Raw genomic sequence first — 20,796 nt, forward strand, 5'->3', positions numbered from 1 at the left:
TAACGTCGCTGTACATCGTCGAGGATAAATGTTATATCCAATAGTATTATGGCTTACTTTTTATTAAATATAACTTTGTTAATTGCGTTTTCTTCTCGGCGTCTAACTTACATCATTAAGACAATTTAAGATTGTAGAATTGTGAAAAGTGAGATGAGATCACCTATATTTTTACATATGGACCGCATATTACGAATACAACCGACGTTTTTACTGGACATTATAATGTGACCGAATTTTCCGATAATTTATGTAATATTGTTTGTTGTTTTACATTGAAAATGATCCGATCGGTGTCGAAACGTTTGTATGTACGAATTTTAAATTATTAAATATTTTACATTATAATTGGCTCGTAGCCCTTCTTTTATTTAGTGATTTAAACTTATTTCATTGTAGTTTTATTAATGAATGAGAGAGATTTATATTAAAATTCTTCGAAATACAATGTTGTCCCACGATTGTCATATTTTCAGAGTAAATTCTAAGAAAAAATTCTCTCCGTGTAGATTTACCGTGTAGATCCGTGTATTCTGCTATAGATGGTTTCTGATAGGTTGAAAAATCTGTTATTCTCTCTTCACGTTGTTTGTATTTTCCAATTGTGCATTAAGCTTAATTATTACGACTATGGCATCGTATTATTGGGAGCGCGTCGCGATTTCCTACATCTATACAATAGATGGACGCTGCGTGCATGTAAACATAGCATCGCTGCCTGTGTGTAGGCATTTACGATCAATTATGTATTGAGAAAGATGTTATGTATTTGGTTCCGTTTACAACAATATCCGTACATTCGTTGCCACTGAGTCATCCGGAATGAGCGCGTGATGAATAGCCACGATGTTACATGCGACACGCAACACGCAGGATAGAAGGATAGGATAGAACTTGATTAGAACTTCACTCCACCTCTCGAATGCGTAAAAAATAAAGATTACGCTATCGCAACAGGTTTCGGATCGAGAAGGTTACCGTTCGATCGAGATAACCACAGAACTATGCCTGCACTAGCTCATAGTCGTTGCTGTACCTTCCAATCGCACTTTTCTAATTTTCCTTCGTCTCTTTTTCTCTCTTTCTTGTTAATAATACAGATGTGCATTTGATTACGTTTATATTTAAAGTTATAAAGCTTTCTTACCGAATCGATCCGATATAATTTGACGCTGAAGCTCTAGGCTGTTTCTACTTGAAAAGATTGTAGATGTAAATTTGAATTTTTAGAATTTCCATACGCATTATATTACGCATATTTACGCTCATTTTATAATTATTTAACAACCGAATGAAATTATTCACCGATTATTCTCAGGAATTGAATTAGAGATGGAATAAAACTCATAAATACGTTCTAATAGACAAATCGGAATGGAAGTAGAATGGCGAGAGATTTCTTCTCGTCGTCTTCTCGTCCTTTTATGTAGGTTCTCTCAGCACGCAAACACGACGTGTAATACAGTAACGATCTCCCGTCACCTCCCTGAGGTAAATTACAAAGGCCGAGGGTGGACGTTTCATGCTATTTATAATGTTTATTGCGGTTGCATCAAAAGGGGCCGCTGACTAGTCGCAATGTAGTAGCGTCTGAACATTGACGTCGCTTGCATAAAAAAGGGAAAAGGGCGTAATGTGTCCTAGGCTGCCTCTGGACCGTCGCATCTCCATCCATCCATAAATTCTTTCTTCCATATAGAATCGAGCTCTCTCTCTTTCTCTCTCTTCTATAGTGTAAACTCATGCAGGTCAATACTCGACTTGGCAATTTTTTCAATTTCAATGTCTAATCTATTTCCGTAATAAAATATCAAAGAAAATGTCCTCTGGTAACTCTTATTAATGCGTTCATATATTTGTTATAACTATTCCTTGTTAGATATATTTAAACAACTAATTTAGCGAATAAGTTTTTATCTGGAAGACATTACGTATAAAACTTAGTCTAAAATCATGTAATATTAATACAAATTTGTTTTGCTATATTTGTAATGATATATATATATATATTCTATATCTAATTGTAAGCTTTCTTAGTCTAATTTTATAAAACGTTCTTAATTGAAAGAATCTCAAGTTTTTGTCGCAATAACGTTACAGTTGCAATTAAAATGACTGTGTGATGAGAAAGTCGACGACTGAAAGAAGTTGTCACGTATTTTTTTTTCGTAGCGGAATCACGCTTTGTTGTAATTTCCTCTCGTATTGCGTTTGACTGTCGCGATATGACGGAGTCATTCTGGATATGAAACGAAATACTCGGAGAAACGAGCTGACTTATTTTTTATTTTTATTTTTTAATGCAATATTGTATAAAGGAAGATATGTAAAATTAGGAAATTCGAAAAGTATGTAAAATTGAGAGAATTTATTTAGTCATTAATTTTGTAAAAATATCATTAATAACCCTTACAGCACAAAGTTGCACAAAAGTTGCAGCAACACTGCTGTAACATTACATGTTGCAGCAATATTGCAGAAATTTTGCAACGATATTGCTGCAAATTCTGTGCTGTATCAGCTGTATGGGAATAGACTATCACTCTCTTGAATAAATAATCAGAAAGTTAAAATAATAGCATTGCGTTTGCATATTTTAATATTGCTCGTTTATTGCACAACCGCATGCTTTGTTGCGTATGTAAAGAAGAGAATTTAATCATTAAAATTAAACTTACCTTATTTTATAGATATACCAGACATTCCTGAAAATATCAAGAATTTACAAGCACTACAGGTGGCAGATTTCAGCAGTAATCCTATTCCAAGGTTATTCAATTGTTCTTACCCTTCTTCTATTTTTCAATTCAAATAACACTTTACAATATATATATTTTTTGCAGTATATATATATTCTTTCCTTTCGACAGCATATTGTTAAGTATTCTCTTTGATCTAAAAGCAATGTAAATTTTCAATGATTGTTTCTTTCAGGCTTCCAGCAGGATTTGTACAGCTGAGAAATTTAACTGTACTCGGACTTAATGATATGTCCCTTACAAACTTGCCATCTGATTTTGGAAGGTAATATCGAAGTAAACTTTAAAGTTACAATATTTTATATATATATATATATATCAGGTATTACTATATAATTTTATTCATTGTTTCACAAATTATTGAAAGTACATATTTCTCTTGTAGCTTGGAGGCATTACAGTCATTGGAATTAAGAGAAAATTTGCTCAAATCCTTGCCTGAATCACTCTCCCAGCTTTTAAAACTCGAACGATTAGATCTCGGTGATAATGAGATTGAAGAATTGGTAAGTTTTGCGATTTTTTATCGTAATTTAACAATTTATCGTAAATTAACAATGCAATGAATGAAAACAATCATATCTTTCAGGGAGAATGTTTTCTTGATTATTTCTTGTGTATACACGCACGCTCGCGCTTGTATGTATACATATACATTTGTATATATATTGTAAACTTTGATTCTAATAATAGATTCTTATAGGAAAGATATTTTAAGGATAAGGATATCCGCATTATATCAGATTTACATTGCTATAAATTTTACTTTGATCAATAGATTTTTTTATTATTTGAATTTAATTATTTTTTTTATGATTTGACAGCTTTATATTAATTGATTGAACTAGTTTTAGTTATAAATTTTAGTCGTAAATTAATGAAAAAAGAAATTAATAGAAATAATTATGTTCATTATATATTTTCTCTGTAGCCTGCACATATAGGACAATTACCAGCACTACAAGAATTATGGCTGGATCACAATCAATTGCAACACTTGCCACCTGAAATTGGGGAACTGAAAACGCTAGCGTGTTTAGATGTTTCGGAAAATCGTTTAGAGGATCTTCCTGATGAAATTGGCGGGTTGGAATCATTAACAGACTTGCATTTATCGCAGAATGTTATTGAAAAGTTACCTGATGGGCTTGGCGAATTGAAAAAGTTAACTATTCTTAAAATAGATCAAAATAGACTTTCTACCCTAAACCCAAATATAGGAAGGTAAGTGTATGAAATGTAAATTTAAATTAGATTAATTTATTAAAAGTAAAGATAAGATTAATTGGAGATAAAAATTTGCCTATATTTTATGTTTCAGATGCGAGAATTTGCAAGAGTTAATTCTTACAGAGAATTTTCTTTTGGAGCTACCTTTGTCTATAGGCAAACTTTATAATTTAAATAATTTGAATGTTGATAGAAATAGTCTGCAATCTTTACCGATAGAAATTGGTAAGATGATGAAATATACAGGATGTCTGGTAACGACCGCAAAATTCGCACATTTCGTGCGTGGGTAGAACAGACTACACTGAGCCGAAAAGTCCTGTACCATTTTGCGATGTCAGCAATAGTTAAGGAGATATTAACGTTTAAAGATAACCGAATAAGAGCGTCCGGTCGGCTTACTGTTGCCGAATGTACAACCTAACCCACCGGCCAAAATCGCACGGCGCGCGGGCCGCTGGGAGTGGGGATGGCCTATCAGGCGCGCCGCGCCGTTCGAGCTTAGTAGTTCGCGGCGAGTGGGGTGCTTGCCCCACTCCCCGCGATTGGTGGGTTGTGCATTCGGCAGCAATAGGCCAGTCAGACGCTCTTATTCGGTTATCTTTAAACGTTAATATCTCCTTAACTATTGTTGACACCGCAAAATGGTACAGGACTTTTCGACTCAGTGTAGTCTGTTCTACACACGCACGAAATATTTTGCGGTCGTTACCAGACACCCTGTATATATTTTTATTGTGCAACTTCGAATATATGTATAAAATCAACTTTTAAATTATAAGAAAAAAAATTTGAATAATCGGAGTTAATGTTTCTATCTATTCTCTAGGAAATCTGAAGAAATTGGGTGTGCTATCTTTAAGAGATAATAAATTACAGTATCTTCCGGTTGAAGTGGGACAGTGTACTGCTCTTCATGTTTTAGATGTATCTGGCAACAGGTATCTAACTTTTGTAATTTGCTTCCTACACCCACGTAATTAGCATTATTATAATTATCAAATACGTAAATATAAAGCAAGATATAAAAACATTACATGGATAAGGTACGTTTATTTATCTTATTAATATTAAATTTTGTTTTACACAGATTACATTATTTACCATATTCTTTAATCAACCTGAACCTGAAGGCGGTATGGTTAAGCGAAAATCAAGCGCAACCTATGTTAACTTTCCAAACCGACGTTGATGAAGATACGGGACAAGAAGTACTAACGTGTTTTCTCTTGCCACAATTGGAATTCCATCCTGATGGTTAGTAATAACCGTTGATTAATCTACTTTGTTGATTTCTCATCTGGAGATTGTCCTACAAATTCTCTTATAAGTTTTGTCTAATGATATTTTTTTTAATTTCCTATTAGTAATATAATACATGATAGCAGATTTAATTAAATTAAGACTTTAATTAAAAATTGTTACAAAGTTCATATTATATAAATATAGTACACACATACACTGATCTGCACGGGATACGATGCAAAATAAATAATTAAATATTTTTATTTTTTATTTTGTCCTTTTTCAAAATTTTATCTGGAATATATAAATTCTGTAACTCGGATGTATGAAACTATAAAAATAAATATCTTTAAGTCAAAGTTAAATAAAAAAGGTGGCCATCCTTGTAAAATGATTCATGAAATTTTATCTAATTATTTTGATTTCATGTATTTAGCAATGTACAATTGATGTTATTTTTTTAGATTCAGGTAGATTAGGAATGTTAGTTGGTATGAGAAATGTTCAAGGTTGTGAAATGCGTGAGTTGACGAGTAGCGATGATGAAGGTTGGCAAGAAAGAGAAGCCTCAAGAACGCATTCCGTGAAATTTACTGACGAGCCACCAGAAACTGATAAAGAGGTGCGTTTATTACTTTACAGATTTTTTACGAGCTAGTTTGTATTATTTTTTGTTTTATCTTTTATTTTTCATTTATCTCGGCAAATAGATTCCATTTATACGTCAAAATACACCACATCCAAAAGAATTAAAAGCTAAAGCGCATAAGTTATTTAGCAAAGGAAAAAGTGAAAGTCGATCAGACTCTACGGATGAACAGGTAAGTCTCACGCTTAATTTATTCTTGTTTTAATTATTAAATTATAATTTGTCGAAACGATTCATATGTGCATTCTTAACTTTTATAACATTCTTAACTAGACTTAACTTTTATAACATTCTTAACTGGACTTTATTTCGCGTTATCTTGTAAAATAATCTCGTTAAAACTTTTTTCAGGATGTTTCTCAAACATTTGGGTTAGATAAAACAGAATCTGAACCACCAGTCAACTCTGTAGATGTGCCGCAAAGTGTTTCTGAGCAAGAGGAATATGTAGAATGCAATATTGTACAAGAGGATCATAAAATGCCAACACTTGACATTGATGCTGATAGCACAGATACTCAACTTAATAAAGAAGCGAATGATCTTCCCATTCAATCTGTCACGGAATTTCACACGGTAACTTTTAGAAAATTCTCTATTCTGATAAATATATAAGTCATTTATCTTTCATTTACTGCAGTGCTTGCAATTTTTGATACATAAAGATGCGTACTGATTAAACAAAGTATTTCTAAAAGTATTTATATGCATTATGCATAATGTATATATTATGATTTATTTTCTTACATTCTCTCTCTCTCACACACACGCGCGCGCGCACGACACGCACATAAAAGAATGTTAAAAACATATATGTACATATGAAATAGAAATATATATATGTATATAAAGTCTTTCTATTTTTTACTAAATTTAAAATGTTTTATTTTCGCAGAATGTAAAAACTGAAAATTCTGTCCCAGAATCAAAAGAAAGAGATGAAGAAGAATCTGAAAATGAAGATGTGCAAAGACACGTTGAATTTAGTATTGTAGAAGATGCAAATAACGAAGATGTTTATGATCCAAATAAACCTAATAAACTTCAACGTAGAGATACTCCACATCATCTGAAAAATAAACGCATTCATACAGCAGTTGATAAAGAAAAAGTTGCTTCTATTATTGCTCAGGTTGATATTTTATGTTATTCAAATTTACATAAACAATTTTTTTACTTCTATTTGTAATAATTATAATAATGTTACTAACAATTAACTTTTTCTATGAAGAGACATGTAATGCTTACTTTATATTTGACAATATATTTACATATATACATGTATTTATAAAATCGATAGTAACATTTAACATTTATATTTATAGGCACTTATGAAAAAAGTTGATGAGACTTCTACATCTTTACCATCACAAGTAGAATCTATGGAAACGTATGACACGCATAGTCAAGGTAAATTTAAGAATTAAATTAAAATTAGAATCAGTTTTTTCATTGTTGCTGTTTACACACACACAAACAGAAATGTGTGCGTGCACTCATTTACTCATAAAATAAATTAAACTTTTATTAAGCAACATTTATTTATTCAGTTCTTATTGGAATTATGGCTTTTTATAATATTAATAGAAGATTTCTTATTATATTTGTTAATTTATAGAAATTTTGATTGAAAAAGACTAATAGGAGATTTTAAAGATTTTCTGTACGTATCTTTGAATCATTTTATTGCATAGTAGAAGTGGGAATATGTGATAAGATATATCTCTTACCCTACCTTCAGTCTTATCTCTAATTCAGTTATCAGTGTATCTCTCAATGGTACGCGTTAGAAAATTGATAAATTGTAACAATATACTTGCTATACATGTGATATTTTTATATAAATAAAGTTATTTTATATAAAAGTAATAGATTACTTGATATATGATGCCTAGAAGATATAAATGTTTTATTAAAAACAAAAAAATTAGAAAAGGTAAATGTTGATGTACAACAACAAGATGATGTATACATATTTATTAAAAATATTGATAATAACTAATTAAAGGCTTATTTTAGATGCCACATCTGATATTGAACCAGCGTTGGAAATACGGGAAGAGCAATATGAAATTCATATTGAAAGAACGACAGGTGGATTAGGTTTGTCAATAGCTGGTGGTATTGGATCGACCCCTTTTAAAGGCGATGATGAAGGCATCTTTATTTCAAGAGTTACTGAAGGTAAACATTTATAAGTGAATAATTTAAAATTTTTCGCATTGATACATGTAAACATTTCTATTTTATGATCATGAAATATTTGCTCATTACCTATATGTTATGTGATCATTTATTTAGGTGGACCCGCAGATTTAGCTGGTTTGAGGATAGGAGATAAAGTAATATCTGTGAATGGAGTATCGGTAGTAAATGTAGATCATTATGATGCAGTGGAAGTATTGAAAGCATGTGGACGTGTACTTGTGTTAGTTGTTATAAGAGAAGTTACAAGGATAATTCCGCCATATGAACAGGTATAAAATAATTATTTTATCATTTTTTATTCAAGTAATATCACATTAATTTAGTTGCCAGATGACAAGATTTTTATTTCAAATAACAAGATTCATATTAATTTTTGTCTGTTATTCTCAGGCACCAACGAGAAAAGATTCCGTATGTTCTAGCTTAAGTACAAGTAGAGCACCAAGTGCAACATCTTACGTTTCATCTACAGCATTGTCACATACTTTAGAAAATGGCGACACATCTATATCTCATGAAACTACAAAGGTAATATATTAGTGTTTTTGTGAACATTTTCAAATGTCATAACTTTTTTTATATAATGATTTAAACTTAACATTTATATAAATACATACTATATATTTCGTAGATAAAAAAGATTCCTGAGCCTATAATGACTATAAAAGACACTGAACCTATGGTATCCGTTCTTTTTCACACAACGTTAATACGAGATCAAAATGGGCTTGGATTCAGTATTGCCGGTGGAGAAGGTTCGCCATCATTTAAGGATAATAGCGATGTAAGCACTTGTACAATAGAACTAATTTTATACTATTATTTCAATTGAGATTAATTACTAGCCACTACATTTTTTAGGCAATTTTTATCTCGAGAATAACAGATGGTGGAGTAGCTCAAAAAGATGGTAAATTATTGATTGGAGACAAAGTAATATCTGTAAGTATTTCTTTATCAAATCTGCATTACATTTGTATTAAATGATAAAATATAAGTACAAATTAATAATTTTTGTATGATTTCTACGCAATTTGTAATTTTCAGATTAACGGTGTGGATATGAGAGGAGCAAAACACGAACAAGCAGTGGGTTTACTTACAGGTTTAGAAAGATTTGTTCGATTAGTAGTCGAACGAGAAATGCCACTTTCTCAAGCGAATCTTGCCACTGTTGTAACTCCTTCTGAAAAATCGCCACGTGTTATAGGTGCACCAAAACCTTACACAGGCTTGTATAATGCTAATAGTTATATGGCAAATAGACCTGGGTATGGTGGATATCGTCGCTCCATGGATGCTGACAAAGCATTAACACCGAGTCCTACTTCAAAAACACCACCGTCGCCACCGGCATTACCCATAAAATCCGATGAGATGCCTAAAATGAACGGTGTAACTGATTCAGGAAACACTCTGAAGAATGTTTCGCCAATATCTCCCAGCCCGACAAGTAATCAAACGTATCCACAACCAGCTCCAAGACATAGTGTTTCACAGACGACGCCTACAAATAATGTTGGTTCTGCAGCTATGACTCCTCATGTAGAGCCTAGACCAGCATCTCCACAGGAAGACATACAGGTACCGAAGCCAATCACCAACGAGGAATTTCAAGCTATGATCCCCGCTCATTTCCTTCGACCTCCAACATCCTCGCCTTCACCAGACTCCCATCAGGGCCCCATTGTGACAGTGACGATAAAGCAGCCCGATACTTTGCCTGGAGATGTTAATTTTCCTCCAGCTCCTACCACACTCGGTAAAGTTACTGAGACCATCACAAAGAGTACACTCACCGAGACCGTCGTAACTAGAGTGACCGACAACCAGTTGGTGCAACCACTTATTATTGAGGTATGTGCCTGTTAGAGAAGCATCAAATACATTGCACATATACTGCCAGTGTAGTCTCACTCCTATACATTATATCTCATTATTTTCGTTTTGCTATTTTATTTCGTGTTGTTTGCATTTATTGTTTTATCAAAATTTCGTTTAATTTTTCATTACATATAGAACTAGTTTATGCACATTTTTATGCTAAAAGCTTTTATTTATATTTTTACTTTTTATATATTCAAATTATCATACTTGTCAAATAGTATTTTAATTTTTACGTCAAGTTTTTGTTTTTTAACGGATTGCGATTTGAAATAACTAAATTTGCTTAAAATGATAATCAATTTTCAAGTAAATAAAATAGATATTTTTAAATCCTACAACACTTATTTTAACATTTTGAATTTATTTTATTTCAAGTATAGAAAGTGCAAAAAAGTAAAATAAATAAAAAATATATTTATATCTTCATTCTTTTTATACATTGTCGTTTTTCCTATGGCTTCTTCCCTAGCTTTTCCATTTGCATAATTAAAGCTCCTGAATAGTCGCTGCGTCCATATTGAATCGTGATGTCATAAGTGAGAAATAAGTAACATTAATTTTTATTACATTTTACTTGTAAATCAAGACAATTTGATTAAAACAAAATAATGAAATCGCTTTAAAACATTTGAGTTGAAGCTATTCTCGCGGACAGTCAATAAATAGTTGTGAAAGGTGGTAAAAAGCACATAAAGCGCTTTTACTTAATACGCATGCGTAGCTTATTTTCAATTGTGATTTTACAACTATTTAATGACTGTTATTAGGGCTATTCAGATTCCCACCAATTCCCACCCGAGTGTTACCCAGGTATCATTCCATCCTTGTTTACTGAAACAAGGATGAGACTCGGATGAGAATCCGAATATGCTCCAGGGGAGGAAGGATAGCTTTGACCTATTTTTACAAATGTTTTAAAGCAGTCTTATCATTTCATTTTATCCAAATTCTCTTTATTTACAAGTGGCATGTAATAAAAATATCTAAAAATTAAGTGTCATTTTTCATTTATGACGTTAAGATTCTGCATGACTGCTGCGACTACTCAGAAGTCTTAAAGACATAACTGAGATATATTTCAATAAACATTTACACATAGTTGCAATTTAAGAAAGGATAATTATGGAAATATTATCTCAGAAAATGGAAATTGTAGACTGCACTATTGTTATTTTATACATATTTGAATACATATATCTTTTTAATTAATTTTTTTACATACATATATCTTTTTAACTAATTTTTTTACATGTATATGTGTGAAATTATTTAATTATATTTCTCTCTTATGTCTATTTTTCTATGTTTTCATAAAATTGTCTGAAAATATCTATTAATGGAATGATCTTAGAATTAATTTTGATAACTATCAACGGACTATGATAATCTCAATGTACTTATCTTCTGCCATGAGAATAGGTAAGTAGTGTAACGATTTGTTTTGTCTTTGATCATTTTTAATAAAATGGAATAGTAAAGTGGAGAAGTATCGTTGTCACTGTTTTATTTAAATAAAAAGTGTATTAAAAAATCCATAGCTTGTTCTATCCTTCTCTCACACACTAAATATTATACACTCTAAACTTTTATTCCCGTTAATATCTTTGCACTTTACAAAATTAAAACTTTTATTTGAATATATAACTAATTTAGAAATTATGTTATTTAGGATGTCGTCCTTGTCAAAGAAGGCTCCTTAGGTTTCAGTATCATAGGAGGAACCGATCATTCGTGTACACCATTTGGTGCAAAGGAACCGGGAATTTTTATATCTCACGTAAGTCTGTAGCCTTATTTTAATTTACGGTAGTTTATATTATTTTATATATGTGTGTGTGTGTGCGTGCGTGCGTGCGTGCGTGCGTGCGTGCGTGCGTGCGTGCGTGTGTGCGTGCGTGTGTGCGTGTGTGCGTGTGTGCGTGTGTACGTGTGTACGTATATATACATGTACATTTATTGTAACTATATTAGGTTGTTCCTGGTGGCATAGCAGCCAAGTCCGGTAAACTGAGAATGGGTGATAGAATATTGAAGGTGAATGGTACAGATGTAACAAAGGCTACGCATCAAGAAGCGGTAATGGAACTTTTAAGACCAGGCGATCAGATCGTGCTTACTATTCAACATGATCCACTTCCAGAAAGTTATCAGGTAGATAATACAATTTTCAGCATGACACCGCTTTTAAACAGTTGTTTAGATGCTTATACAGCTATAAGACTACAGATTAAATATAACTTTATGTGTGCGCGCGCACACACACGCATATTATACATATTCTTTTACCATTACAAAACATTTTATGTTTATATTATTTAACTATTACATTGGTATATGATGAGTATTTCTTTGAACAACATATGTGTAGTATTATTAGCATCTTTGAAATATTCATACAGTATGCAACACAAATAGTACAATGATTTTTTAGTATCTTTAAATCATTATTCTCAATCTTTTATAAACACATGCACATTTGAGAAATTATTTTCCTTAGGGAAAAATCACTTTAACCTTTATGCTTAGAATTATAGGCACTTTATATTAAATAAATAAATTATTTAAAAAAAAATGTTTTTTCTTATTTTATTAACGTTTCCAAGGAATGCTTGTTAGTTGCGAACACAATGGCACTCAGTGCTTTAGCGTGTGATTATTTCCTTACCTAATGCGGTTTTTTTTATAATTTGCCCCGCAAGCTGGTCGAAATAGAGTACATCCCTGTGACAGTAAGTACTCGATGCATTTCACATGACCGTAATTTTTGTTTTCATTAATGCTTATTCCTACACTAAAGCTGCAAATTTCACTCTCACGTTATGAATGACGCTTTTGCTTATGCCGTGCAATTTTACACAAACTTTATTTTATATTTAAGTGTTTTTTTTGTGCTATTTTGCTTTCATGCCATTATATTTATATTAAATGCTAAATAAAAATAATATGATTTTTATTCTATGGAAATTTAATCGTACTTGGTCCGTTTTTACAATTTTTAAAATTATTAACATTAAATTTCTCCAAAATTTGCTCGCGCCGCGTTTAAATTTTAATACTGCTAAAATATACATACACAAATGAATCATTCAAATTAAACAATTTACTATACATATATAATAGTATATCTTGAAACAAAAGACGATTACTTATTGTTAAATAAAATATAACGAATTATAGTTTTGTATGTGCGTAACATCTTTTATTTTTATAATTTTATGCGAAAACACAAAAGAGATAAACTGTTTTATAGTGAAAATTGATGTAATTTGTTTTAGGAATTAGTAATAACAAAGGAAGCTGGTGAGAAATTAGGTATGCACATTAAAGGAGGGCGAAGAGGACAGAAAGGCAATCCTTTGGATCATACCGATGAGGGCGTTTTTATATCGAAAATTAATTCAGGTGGTGCAGCTAAGAGGGATGGACGATTAAAGGTGTGTATGTACAAGATATTTCATAAATGTATGTCAATATTTTGTCGTATGAACATATGTCCTACATACCTTAATTTTTTAAATTATGGATGATTAAAGAAAATGTTCGAAACACGCTTTTGATATATATAATTTAAGGTGCAATTTTATGCGGCGAAGGAAAGTTGACGTTTTACTCTCACTCCACCACAATCAAAGCCGCGTTCAAAAATTGTTCGCTGTTCTTTTCATGGAGCGTATTTTCGCTAGCTTTAAGCCAATGAAGACGTTCATTTATTTTTGCTAGTTTTTAATTTAAGAAAAAATAAAATGGATTACAATAGTCAGTACATAGAAGAATACAGACATATATTTTTAATATCTTTATCTTAATTAATAATCTTATTTAAATATCCTGACCTCGTTCGTATTTTCGGATGTTGCCAAAAAATTATCAACCATAGTTAAAAATTAAAATATAAATATATATATATAATTATCTCTGTACAAAATACACTTATGATATTTTCAGCGATGTTTCACTATTAGTTGAACAATATCGAACTTTAAGCATAACTTGAACTGTATACGAAAATTGATGGAGTGACGGTAAAACGCCAGCTTTCCTTAGCTGCATAAAATGGCACCTTATGCTTAAATCTATATATTTTATAATAGGTTGGAATGAGGTTACTAGAAGTCAATGGCACATCGTTATTAGGTGCGACTCATCAAGAAGCTGTTAACATTCTTCGTTGCTCAGGGAATACTATTACGTTGGTTGTGTGTAAAGGTTACGATAAAAGCGAAGTTGAATCGATATTAACGTTATCCGATGATAGAGATGATAAAGGAGTTAAAACATCTCATGATTCAAGAGATCCAACTACGGATGATACTAAATCTCTGTCACAAAGTGTATCCAGTTTAGATCGAGATGATGAGGAAGCTGCGATTCTTAGACAAGAACAAGAAATGAAAGCTGAACTTGTTGCCTGGGAACAAGAGGAACGAGAACGTGCACTTATAGAGCAAAGAGAGAAATCTACACCTGAAAAGGTAAGATTTATTTATTTTATGTGTAACATGCTAAATTTCAACAAATTGTGAGTTTTATAGTTTTTGTACAAAAATTTTTATTTGCTATAATCCAAATTCGAAAATGTACACTGCGTACTGTTGCGAAAGTGTACAATATAATTACTGTGTATAGAGGGAGAAAGAGAGAGAGAGGGACAGCGAGAGAGAGAGCCAGCCATAATTTTTCTAATTTTTATAAAAAATGTAATTATGTAGAATGAATCTGTAAAGTGAGGAGTTATTCATTGACGAAGACGATTTCCCGATTTCTCGTTTCGTGCTATTTCTATGTGATTTCAAAATGACTCATTTGTTTTCTGGAAGAGTTTTGAGATGCGCGACCGAGCGTAGGATCATGCGTAGGATGACGTTTTTTTTTGTTTGATTTCTGATAATTTCTTGATTTCGATAATGAATGCTTGATTGTCTCGTTGACTGATTTTCTCGCTAATTTTGTAAATGAATTAGCTCTCACTGCAAAAATTTATTCATTCATTCGATGGCGAAATATCCCAAGACGGGGATAGGGCCTACTTCTCATGAGGTTTTCATAACAATGGATTTGTTTTGGAATTAAGTTAGTTGTTAGCCTAATATATTTAAGCTGGGGGATCCATATATATATCCACTGATATGTATGGGACCTACTAGTTTAACGTCAGATCCGAATGGCGCTGGTGATAAAAAAATCTCTTAATCACCAAATGGAGTCATTTTTAGCTCCTTAAACGCAAAAAATCGCTTATGTGGGCACAGGTGGGATTGAACCTGGATCTACAGATCGCGAGTCAATCGCACCGAGCAAGCCACTCGATGTTTCGCAAAGTTTATACCAGTATATTTTCTAAAAATTTCGAATTAGTTATATATGATAATTCGATTAGTTCTATTTATACTTTCTATTTCTGACTTTGATATAGGTATTGGATGTTGTACGTGCAGCAGAATCATTAGTAAGCAAATCAAATAGTCCTGTTGACATGGTTGTACCACCGAAGTCACCCGGGGGCACTAAAGATCTCAAAACTACTACGATTGTTATGAGTAAACATACACTAGCACCTCAAAATCCTAATAACGTAAGTACTATATTATTTTTCTTTGAATTTTGTATGCACACACGTATACATTTTATATTTTTTAAGTCTGACAGATTTAAGAATGCACGTAGTATGTCTCTTGCATGTGTAATGTACTAAATGTTATCCTAAATATGTCTTTCCCTTAAGTATCAATTTTTTGTTTAATTTGTCATATTTATTTGAAAAAAAAATTCAACACCACTCTTTAATTTATTTTGTGCATTTCTTACATTTTTATTTGTTTATTATTTGATTAAATATTTTCATTTAATATTGTTAATTAGGTATTTTCATCATAAATGAAAAAGAGTAATTTTTCTTATTCAATTTTATCCTGTAGGACGAATAAAATATTCATATTTTTTAAGATTTTATGTAATGTTGCATGAGATAATTTTACTTCTTTTTCTCTAGTAGCTTATTACCATTAATAGATTTTATTTTATTATTAGCATTGCTTTTCTTTTTTATACTCTGCATGGCTTTCATAGCTTTTAAAATATGGCATACACTCTTGACTTCACTCATTGCTAATTTACGAAGTAAAATGTATAATATCATTTAAAATATTTTGTTTATCAAGTTAAAAATTTCAAACTTAGAAAAGATGTAAATTAATGTATAGAATTTATATTGTTATAAAACATTTAATTATTTTTTAAATTAAGAAACAAACTAGACTTAAAGGTAATTTAATAGTCAGCTCATTACTTTGTATAAGACATTTGAATACAATTAATTTAATTTTGACAATACTTATACAAGATGCACATGTACACGTATACGCAACTACATGCAAATGTGCATTTCTGCATGAAATATAAAAATTTAGATAGAAAGAGAGAAACTGTATCTATGAATGTGTGCATGCGCGTGCGTGTGTGTGTGTGAGAGAGAGAGAGAGAGAGAGAAAGAGAGAGAAAGAAAAAAGAGAGATGAAGAAGGGTGAAGACAAAAAGCTTTTGTATTTCAAATTATTTTAAAAGATATAATATATAAATGCCTGTTGCGTTTTTTACAGAATTGATTGTCGGATGTTTTATTCGTTGTTAAGGGGATCTTAAAACCATCTGTACTATCGATTAAATCACATAATTTTTCTATAACAATTACTTTTTTCATTTTTATATATTCCTTTTTTATTCGAAAATTATTTTCCAAGATTAAAGTAGCATTAATACATGTCTATGAGACAGAGTTTATGCCACGATAAAAAATTTCGAAATTGAGATCTTTACTATTTCTTTGTCCAGCATGGCGCTCTACTCTCTAGAGCTGTTACGTCGTGACAACATTTATTTCGTATAAAAGCCATACAATCTGTACTTACGAAATAGTAATCCAGACTAGTCGTTCGCACGAAGAAATAATATGGAGTTCTTAGAATTGATCTTACAATTAGACGTCTAATTAAAACGTTATCGTTGTACGAAAATTTATGTTCAAATGTGCGTGAGATATTGATGTAGTAATATATGGTGATGTGTCAATGACACGTAAATCGTTTGTGTGTAAGTCCTACTTACATTATGACTATCGTCTTTAGGCTCCCCTTAAGGAATATTATATTATCATGAAATAGTAATAGTTTTAATGAATAATAGTACTTTTAATAAAATAAAAATTAAAATAGAAGATATTTAAATGTTTTAATTTAAAATGTTTAAATGGACTGTACTTATACAAGTTTTATCAAAATTGATTTTATACTCGTATAATCTTTTTAAGTTTCTAAATGTTATACAATTTTTTTTTATTGAATTTTTTTGTAATATATACATATAGAAATCGAAGAATTTTTATGGAATTCGTAAATCATGTAAATAAGATTTATTACATAATTTCATTAGATACTCTAAATGGCGCATGAAATGTACAGTTATCAATTGTCTTTAGCATGGCATGTCTCCTGAGCGCCAAAAAGAGAGATATTTCACATGTTTACAGACAGTGGAAGATGATAGTGCTACTTTGGCTGCCCTCTAACAGGAGTGAGTCGTACATCTTTCTACTCATTTTTCCTGTATCTGCGTCCATGCCTCTGATTCCGCAGGACTATGCCATAGCAAAACATTCTCTAAGAATTACATGGCATTAACTCGCGTATAATCATGATTTATTGCATTTTTGTATGTCTACTAGTGTTATAGAACGTAGTTATTGTTACTGTGTATTTGTTATTAATACTGCCATTACGACATTAAGTATTATTACATACATGCTGATGATTGGGTTAGGTCTGTAATGAATTAATTTTTTGCTTTAATAAAAACGGGATAGGAATTTTAAAAAATGATAATGCATAAATGTGATCTTACGCTACGCGCGCATGGATGTGTGTCTGTATGTTCGTATGGATGTATATATATATATATATATATACATATAAAATTCATTTATTCATAGATATCGAATAACAAAAATATTTCTGTGATAGTTAGACCAAGTTATAGTAAAAATTTCTTATATATTTAATGGGATGTTTTTAACAGTACATTGATCCATAAATTTATTTGCAATGAATTTAGTAACATACGATACCGTATAAATAAATATGGTTGCTACAGCTTAATCTTAATTAATCATTGGGTGATTTATCTCAAGTAAATGAATACTAAGAATAGACAATTTGTGATATAAGAACTAACTTTTTAATACAATAAGAATCTATACATATATAAACACAAGAAAATTTTTAGAAATTTTTTTAATTAGTTTTTCCACTATGTAAGTAAATATTTCGGTCATTCAAATAATGAAATTTAATTATGTACTTAACGTTATATATCTGTGTTTATCTTTTCTAATTATAATATAAGAATACATAGAAAAATAATTGTGATTTATTTAATAGTTGCTGTCACTTTTTGAAAAAATATTATGTCTTCTAACTTAAACATATTTTTTAACATATTCAGTGTCACTGTATTTATTAAATAATTTTAAAGACTAAACATATACATATATATGTATATATATGTGTATATTTATTCTAATTATTACATTTTATGATCAGGAATAATATAAAATACTCTTTATGATATATTGGGTTGGAATAAAAGTTCGTAGCAATACGAACTTTAAAATTCAAACAGCTGTAAAGATATTCATTAAAAATGAACAAAATTTAAATTTAAAAAAGGGATATTTTTAAAGTTTAAAATCACTACTTTCAAAAGTTCACTATATCTTTTGAATTTCTGTGAGTTATATGATAAGTTTTACGTGTAGAAACCTACGAGTCGAAAAAACTGAGAAATCTTCTTACTTAGTGGGCCTGTCACAGGTTCAAAAAAAAACTTGTGAAAATTTTTAACTTTCTAACGTAAAAGCTTAAAGTTTTTCCTACAAAATTGTTTTTCAAAAATGTTGCTAAGATTTTTTGTTACTGGCTCTGATGGAGAAAAACTGCATGGATTAAAACAAGATTTTAGAAATTCTTCGAAGTTACAAATCTAGAAATTCTTCGAAGTTACAAATCTAGAAATTCGTAGATATTCTTAATGGGACATAGAGTTTATTTGGAAAACCAAAAAATTCTCCGCTTTTTCGTATAAGTCTTCTGACGCTGTATTACGAGTTTTTACAGAACATTTTTTCATTTTATATTATCACGAAACAAACAATACCACTTTACGTCCCAATATGAAAAACTAAGAATTTCTAAAATCTTGTCTCAAATCTATGTAATTTTTCTGTATTTTTTTCCGTCAGAGGAGTTATCGCAGATTAAATAAAAGAAAGAAAGCATTTTGACTTTGATTGTTCATGACTTCATTAAAAATCATTTTACCGCAATAAAAAAAAATTTTTTAAAGCTGAAACTTTGCTTTATTGAATAAAGAATTGCTAAATTTTTTTTTTAATCATGTACATAGAGACATACAAATGAAATAGCGCTATGAACTTTTGTCTCAACCTAATATATCTGTAAAAATTGCCGATAATTGTTTCATATTTTGTTGGTAAAATGTAAACAAATATTAAATTTAGTTTAATAGTAAATGTATCATACTAGAAAAATTAAAGAGAAATAATATAATTTCAAAATAGGTTTTATACATGTGTGTGTGCGTGTGCGTATGCGTGTGTGTACGTGTATGTGTTGTGTATGTGCGTGTGTGTGTATATGTGTATATGTACTATGTATTATAATTCAACTAGGAAAAATATATATACATTAAATATATTTTTCGTAGTTGAATTGTCATCTATATATTATTGTTAGTTTTGAAGAAGGATATAATGTCTTATTATTCGATGCATAAAATTTTATTGATTATATATAATTAATTTATAAATACATATGTATGTAGCGAGTATCATGACATCTTGCATTTCATTTTGGTTGTAATTTTTCTTTTTTTAAAATATCGATTTTTTAATCAAAATCTTTTAATAAGCATATTTAGACCAAATTTTAGATCTCTAGAAATAATTAAAATTGATACTATCAATTACTACCATTTTTATATCAGTCAAGACCAACCGTTTTGAAAAGATAAAATAACGCTTGATGAGCTTTTTTACTTACAGAATGCTGTTATTAATTCTGTTCTAAATACAAATTTTGTAACGACAGAAAAATAATATTTTAAATTTAAATTGTTAAGAGTTACAACATTGTTGTGAGTGTGTTTTGAATATTGGCCTTTGTCTCAGTTAAACTTATTAATAGTCTCGACAGTACATTAGTACTACAATTAAGTCATATCATTATTGAAATTTGAATCAATGTATCTATATATTTTCTATAAGCATTATATGTTCATATAACTCTAATGGACCAGATGTTTATATATTATTACAAACTATCAGATAAGCTAATATTTACTTAAAGATATCTGAGAGATGTTAATGTTAAAGTTCCAATTGATCGGAATAGGAATGAAATTTGGATGTTTTTAAGATAATCTGCCTATGCACAGAAGTTTTCTGAAAATGGTTATAGTTATTCCTGTTGTAAAATATATGAATATTATGATAAAGATACTTTTTTCATAATTATATATTTAGATAGGAAAAGAACAGATATATATATATACATATACATATATGTATATATTATTGAAGGATACATTATTTTACTGTAATGTAGTTTTAATTAAAAAAACTAATTTGCTACGTTGTTTCATATAATATCCTACAGTAGAGGAGACTGTACCATGAAACAATTTTCGTAAAATCAAATAATAATTTTTTTTACGTACGTACTTTCTCTTAATTCAACACAAATAAAATGT

The 20,796-nt window shown here is 30.3% G+C and overlaps 1 protein-coding gene across 7 annotated transcripts in view; it reads left to right on the forward strand.

Moving 5' to 3' along the window:
• scrib (scribble planar cell polarity protein) overlaps nucleotides 1-20,796 on the forward strand; it is a 32,143-nt gene that overhangs the window by 3,139 nt on the left and 8,208 nt on the right. For 4 of the 7 annotated variants that reach the window (XR_001936829.1, XM_018455114.1, XM_018455117.1 and 1 more), the window contains exons 3-26: nucleotides 2,691-2,769; nucleotides 2,935-3,024; nucleotides 3,145-3,265; nucleotides 3,691-3,983; nucleotides 4,081-4,214; nucleotides 4,819-4,930; nucleotides 5,080-5,246; nucleotides 5,699-5,856; nucleotides 5,945-6,055; nucleotides 6,235-6,459; nucleotides 6,779-7,015; nucleotides 7,209-7,293; nucleotides 7,903-8,067; nucleotides 8,185-8,360; nucleotides 8,482-8,619; nucleotides 8,723-8,875; nucleotides 8,953-9,033; nucleotides 9,139-9,948; nucleotides 11,648-11,755; nucleotides 11,950-12,129; nucleotides 12,678-12,707; nucleotides 13,254-13,412; nucleotides 14,070-14,450; nucleotides 15,392-15,550. Coding sequence is in view for 6 of the 7 variants with exons in the window: in XM_018455114.1 (XP_018310616.1) it covers nucleotides 2,691-2,769; nucleotides 2,935-3,024; nucleotides 3,145-3,265; nucleotides 3,691-3,983; nucleotides 4,081-4,214; nucleotides 4,819-4,930; nucleotides 5,080-5,246; nucleotides 5,699-5,856; nucleotides 5,945-6,055; nucleotides 6,235-6,459; nucleotides 6,779-7,015; nucleotides 7,209-7,293; nucleotides 7,903-8,067; nucleotides 8,185-8,360; nucleotides 8,482-8,619; nucleotides 8,723-8,875; nucleotides 8,953-9,033; nucleotides 9,139-9,948; nucleotides 11,648-11,755; nucleotides 11,950-12,129; nucleotides 12,678-12,707; nucleotides 13,254-13,412; nucleotides 14,070-14,450; nucleotides 15,392-15,550 (4,352 nt within the window). In the remaining variant the exon portion in view is untranslated. The remainder of the gene's footprint in view (nucleotides 1-2,690; nucleotides 2,770-2,934; nucleotides 3,025-3,144; nucleotides 3,266-3,690; nucleotides 3,984-4,080; nucleotides 4,215-4,818; nucleotides 4,931-5,079; nucleotides 5,247-5,698; nucleotides 5,857-5,944; nucleotides 6,056-6,234; nucleotides 6,460-6,778; nucleotides 7,016-7,208; nucleotides 7,294-7,902; nucleotides 8,068-8,184; nucleotides 8,361-8,481; nucleotides 8,620-8,722; nucleotides 8,876-8,952; nucleotides 9,034-9,138; nucleotides 9,949-11,647; nucleotides 11,756-11,949; nucleotides 12,130-12,677; nucleotides 12,708-13,253; nucleotides 13,413-14,069; nucleotides 14,451-15,391; nucleotides 15,551-20,796) is intronic. The other 3 variants (XM_018455118.1, XM_018455116.1, XM_018455115.1) reach the window with 3 other exon arrangements.

Source organism: Mycetomoellerius zeteki, unplaced genomic scaffold (assembly GCF_001594055.1).
Source record: "Mycetomoellerius zeteki isolate Tzet28-1 unplaced genomic scaffold, Tzet1.0 scaffold470, whole genome shotgun sequence".
NCBI lineage: Eukaryota > Metazoa > Arthropoda > Insecta > Hymenoptera > Formicidae > Mycetomoellerius > Mycetomoellerius zeteki.